The sequence below is a fragment of the Glycine max genome, chromosome 7 (genome assembly GCF_000004515.6).
Source record: "Glycine max cultivar Williams 82 chromosome 7, Glycine_max_v4.0, whole genome shotgun sequence".
NCBI classification, from domain to species: domain Eukaryota; kingdom Viridiplantae; phylum Streptophyta; class Magnoliopsida; order Fabales; family Fabaceae; genus Glycine; species Glycine max.
In genome coordinates, this window is record NC_038243.2 from 3,158,669 (window position 1) to 3,164,668 (window position 6,000).

The window sequence follows — 6,000 nt, forward strand, 5'->3', positions numbered from 1 at the left end:
AATTCTAAAGCTACAATTCTTTAAATTTCGAATTGCCTTTAATTTATTGTTCATTTTACAGTCTTTCCAAATTAACGGTTTTTCATTTGAATATCACATTATCATGCAATCTAATTATCTCTAGATATTGCATTCAAATTTACTTCTTCCGTACCGAATTATACATATACCTATGGTGGATGGCTATAGGACAATACCAGTTCTACTAGTTTTTTTTTATAAGTAAAACATCTCAGTGGAACTTTGCATGTCTCGTAAATTTAATTTGAAAACTTTTGCTTTTAACTTAGTTTTACGTTTTGTCTCTTTATTATGGTTAATACATAATTCTGATCCTCTAATAATTTTTCACTCTAAATGAATTTTTTTTATTTATTACAGTCAAATTATTTCATTAGTTTTTTCTATTTGAAACTCTCAACGTTATTATCTTTTATCCCCAGAATCTCCGTGAATTTGAAATCATTAAACTAGTTTTTTTATACTATTTTATCCTTAAAATTTACCAATTAAAACATCACATTTTAAGCACAAAAAAATTTAAAAATTATTATCATCAAATTCCATCAAGATTTCGACTTCTAAACCTTTTTAATAATTTGATGTAAATTTTAAACAATTTCAGAAATAGAATGTCGAACCCATCTGCTGATGCTCTACCACAAATTTTTCAGCCCGGACTCTTTTAGAAATCAAAACCCAAACTTGGGTTCATAAAATTTCTTGGTGGTCCAGCCCAGTTCAATAAACCTTGAGACATTTACCCGACTGTTATGAGTTTTGTTTTTTCGGCCACATAGATTCAAACATTTGTTTTTTATACCTACGACCAAAAACAAACAAGACTGCTATTTGAGACACTAGTAAGATGGTCGAGGTTAGGTATTTTAATTCTTTTTTTTTTACAGAAGGTATTTTAGTTCTTAATATTCTAAAGAAAGTTTATCAGTCTCTAATGTCATTTACTTTAATTATTTTTTAGTGTTATTTTATACCAAACAAGATTAAAGTAATCGACTTTTCGTAAAATCAAGAACTAATAGAGGTTTCTAAAAGTTTCATAAATTAGATTAATCATTCCATACAACTTAAACGACTTTTATCATATATAAGACAGGGTACTTAAAATATTTATTAAAATTGTACTTTATCTTAATTAGTTATTGATCATTAGTGGAGTTAGTATATTTTAATGAAATATTTTAACCGCTTTTGATGCTAATTAATTAATAATATGATAAAAAGTAAAGTTTTAATAAAAATAGTAATTAAATATCAGACATTTAACATGATTATTAAATATTTTATCGAGAGTTCATTTTGTTTAATTTTTCTTAGAAAATTTTATTTTATTTTTTATATTAGTCTTTCACACTTTTTCTCTTGTGAATACAAGGCGTTTAAGTTGGGTAATTAACATTGTATGCTAATAAGAAGAAAATATTGTATGGTCCGATATCAATATATATGTATGGTTTCGGTCAATCTTTACAAAATAAAAACAAAAATTTTCAATCTATAAAAAGTTTTAAAAAAATATCATTTACATGTTAGGAAATTAAGATTGATTAAGACTATAAACACTTAGTGGTTTTGAGGTATATAAATTTCTCTCTAATAAAGACAATTGAAGAAGGAAGGGGTTATGTCGAATAAATTTTTTAAGAATGATATTTTTAAAATGCAAGGACAATAAAATTTTCGTTAGCAATAAGTATTGAAATTTTTGTAATTATTGCTCATGATATATGTTACCCATGATGAAAATTATGTTATATTTGATTTTTTTTTTGTTTGTTTAGTAGGAAGGCTTTTGTGAGAAGCCAACGAAAGAAATTTTTTTATATTTTCTGGGAGGGGTAGTGACCATAGCCAGGACCACGTTTACATGCGAGTTTATCTTGATAGGAGGAGCCATTGAGAGAAGCCACTTATAGGCGGAACTAACAGAAAAACATCCTGATCAAAGATCAAGCCCAAATAATACTGATAATGCAGTGCTTTATGTCTTGGGGAATAGGAATATGTGTGGCAAGCATATTAAAATTTCAAGATCCATTTAGTTTAAACATCCTTGATTAATAATTGGGTGTGTTTTGATTTCGTTTGAATAGTACTGAATTTAATTATTGATTGAAATAATTATTAGTCAAGTTTTATTTATTTTTTAGTTGAACTTTGAATTAATCAGATTTTTTTTATAAATTAGAGAGTTAAAAAAATAAAAACAATTAAATGTCTAGAATGTGTTCAAAATCCATCATTGTACAAACATAACCTTTTGGAAGCCCTTTATATCATACCAAAAGGAAACATGTGCCTTGCTCACTCTAATGACAAAACCATCTTTAAGATGTTGAGCGGCATGCATAATATATAGAAGACCATGCACAAGAGCATCCTCTATAGGCCCTAGTTTGCAAGATCGTTTAATGCTTTAGGTATTTATTGCTGAGGATGGATATATATATATATATATATATAGCTAACAACTAACAATAGCTAAGCACCAAGGTCTTTATACATGATTGCCCAATAGAGAAATGTTTTTTATTGTTTAATTTCTCCTGTTATCAGTTACTTTGTAAATATTTTCATTTTTCAAATAAAGATGTTGACAATAAATAATTATAATAAATGACTAAATGATATTCAGGTAGCATTGAATTTATTGGACCTTTTTTTTTTTTAGACATGATTTTATTGGACATTGACTTAGCTAGAAGTAATGAAGGGTGAGTAATATAATCTTTTTATTGAGACAGGTACTAATGAAGGAAAACTGCTCATAAAAATTAGACTAGTTAGGTCTAAACACTATGCTTTGATGTTAATTAAAAGGTACATTGATGAGTCATTAATAAAAGCAATCCCAGATTGTCAGAATACCAAGACCTTCGTTGCTTGTATCTCCAAAATGTATGGTTAATGTGAGAGAAATAATGAAAACTTTCACTAATATGAAGTATGTCAATATTATTGTTTTTTTTTTCTGATATAATGTCAATGTTACTGTGACAGACAATACAATGTGAATATAAAATACTTATACTCCACCTTCAATACGAATAAATAAAAATTAACAAACTATGAGTTGAGAAAAAAAAAAAAGCTAAAACTATATGAACTATTTTTTCCTCTTAAATATGCGAACTACATTCTTACTTTTGTAACTTCAATTGATTGATGATCTGTTTGACAAATATTTAAATAGTACAAATACGAACAAAATATTCTAAAATCTTAACAAAACGTAACAAAATAATACAATTTGATGATAAAAGTAGGATAGGAATAAAAAAAGAAAAAGAAAAAGAAAGGAGACTATTGCTGGCATTGTTGTTTTGTGAAGGGGGAGTGGTTTCCAATTCTAATCTCTAACAATGAAGCCAATCCCAGTTTGAGACCCCACAAATGGATCTAAATTTTTTTGGGGTTATTTATATGAAGGATATGATGGACCCAACCTTAGGAAGAGTACCTCCACATCACACTCACCCATGACTATTATACCAAAAAGGGTCCCACACAATCAAACAGTGCCTTACTATATAGGGCCCCACCATTTATGACACGTCATGTCACAATCTCTCTCTAACTCCCTCTGTCTTCGTGAGTCATGACAGGTCCAAAGATTCCATTGTTCCAACCTCATCACTCGCCTAAATTAGGCCAACCGTTGAAGCCCGCGTATACTTTCTCTCTCTCAATTGCATTCCCCCTTCCCATTTCTGAGAAGGTGGGAGAGAAACCCCAGAGAAATTCAATCCACCCCTTTCTCTGGGTCTGATCCCATATCTCTCTCCAGATTTGCTCGCCCTTTTACTTCAATTTCTCAAAACCGGCACGCATTCTTTTGTCTTCTAATTTCTGGTGGCTGAATATCAAAAACCCTAGAGAGCACTGTTTTGGGGCTACGTTTCTGTTTCGGACGGAGAACGAGAAAAGGCGAGGGTTTTGCGCCCGACCCATTTCGACTGGAAGGCCCTAGATTCAAAGGGATCGTTTGATTTCATTGGATAATCCCCCGACACGAAAGGGGGTAGTTGCGGAGAAACCCCCTCTGAAAACTGGAAGCCCTAATTGAGAGATTCAAATCGTTCTTCTAAATCGATGGATTCAGCGTTTTCGCCCTTGAGTTTGGTTATTTTCGGTATTTCAATTAGCTTTTACGCATTTATTGTCCAATCGCAGACGCAAAATGGGAACAATGGCGCTGAATTAGCACCACCGGCGTATTGGGTGTCAAGTCCACCGCTGCCTCCGCCTCCTCCGCCACCTCCTCCGCCGTTGTCACTGTCTCCTCCGCCGCCACCCTCAAAATCTATGACACTCAGTTTCGTTCCCCCGCCGGGAGCGCCGCCGCCCTATCCTAACAATATGCCCAACGTGAGAAGACCTCCTCACCGCCGCCGCCGCCACCGCAGACCGCCTCCGCCGCCGCCACCACCACCACCGCACAAGATGAATGCCGGTAAAAAGGTTGGACTTTTGTTTGTGGGCATTGCGGCAATCATGCAAGTTGGCGTGGTTGGGTTCTTGGTAATCAAGAGAAGACAACTTTTGAAGAGCGATGACAGATACGAGAGTTGTTCTTGAACGAGATTTTCCACGGTTTTCTTATCAAATTCTTTTTTTATTTTAATTTAATGGGTTGAAATTCTTTGCTGAACGAGGTTTGGTTCGAGGAAGGGGAATATTGGTTGGATTTTGCAGAATCTGGTGGGAGGAACATGAAAAAGGCAAGCATGGAAAGACATGGAGAATTTGAGGAATCATTGGAACATGAATTGTGCAATTGATGCCATCATTTCGGCCCCTTTGGCGTTACTGTGTATATTGGTACTGCTAGTTCACGTTTCCTTCACGTTTCAAGTTGTGTTGCCCCTTTTTCCCTTAGTTCCATTACATTGGCTGGCTTATAATGGAAAAGAAAAAGTAGCCCTCATGTACCTTTTTATTTATTATTTTTTTTTTTAATTTGATTTTTCTCTAACATGTTCCGTGTACAATGATGTTAGGAATCCTTAAAGGATTAACAATGACACAATCTTATATTCTTTGGCTTTTCACCTCGAATTGATGATGTCAGGTTCAATGTTCTTATATTCTTTTGTCTTTGTGTCTAGAGTTATCTAGTAGTACATTAGAACTGTTGACATTTGTTATTCTGTTGTTGCTTCAATAGAAATATAGAATCTTTTTTCTAATGTCTGGCACACCCTTAAACGACCATTCTTTCTTCTTTTTTAATGATAGATAGAGATGATGTTCTGCTTTGCCATCTAGAAAGTAAATGAACTTCAAAAGGGGATTTTCAAACACGCTATAATTTGAACCTTAATTTGGTGGAAACCTCCCCATGGAGTATTATATGTCTCGAGGATGTTCACAATTTGATTTTTGAATTGTGCCTTTGGAAACTAGTACGATTTATAGGGATATCCTGTCTATCTATCTAGTCAATACACAGAATGTTGCTTTTAGATGCCACATATTTTGTGATAGAACCTTGAGACATTGTTTTATTCCGGACTACCGTTAGCAGGAAAAGTTTTGGCGGTTCTTGTTTTGAAGAATTTTATAAGAGAAGGAAATGAATGATTTAGATCTGTACTATCATTTTCTACATCTTATATGTTCTTAGGAGTGGTATGAATTTGGCAGTATTCTGTTTATTTGTGTTTTTCTCCTATTTCCTTCATATCTTAATAAACCAACCTCATTAAGGAAAATATGGTAGATTTAGAAGCTGACAAAATGTATATGATTAACTTCGCTTGCAATGTGGCATAATCTAATAGCAACATTCTGTATATTGTCTAGACAGGTTGTCCCTATTTAAGCCGTTAGGCGTTAGTTATCAGTTATTTGTGCTAATCGGATGGTGAGTGCTGAATAAGGCACATTAAAAGTGCCCGAATTTTGTATCATAACTATTCCCATTATCATTAATTTGCGCTTAAGAAATCTATAGGATTTCGTTGTGTTTGTAGATAT

At 33.0% G+C, this 6,000-nt stretch overlaps 1 protein-coding gene across 1 annotated transcript; it reads left to right on the forward strand.

Annotated features, from left to right (window-relative positions):
* Positions 1-3,629: 3,629 nt before the first annotated feature.
* Positions 3,630-5,106, forward strand: LOC100802107 (WAS/WASL-interacting protein family member 3). The gene has a single exon (XM_003528457.5). It carries the CDS (start codon positions 4,114-4,116, stop codon positions 4,597-4,599), a length of 486 nt encoding a protein of 161 aa, XP_003528505.1. The 5' UTR covers positions 3,630-4,113; the 3' UTR covers positions 4,600-5,106.
* Positions 5,107-6,000: the final 894 nt, after the last annotated feature.

Excerpts from the sequence above, each read along its gene's own strand:
- LOC100802107 (XM_003528457.5), top strand. The coding sequence starts at position 4,114 with ATGGATTCAGCGTTTTCGCCCTTGAGTTTGGTTATTTTCGGTATTTCA.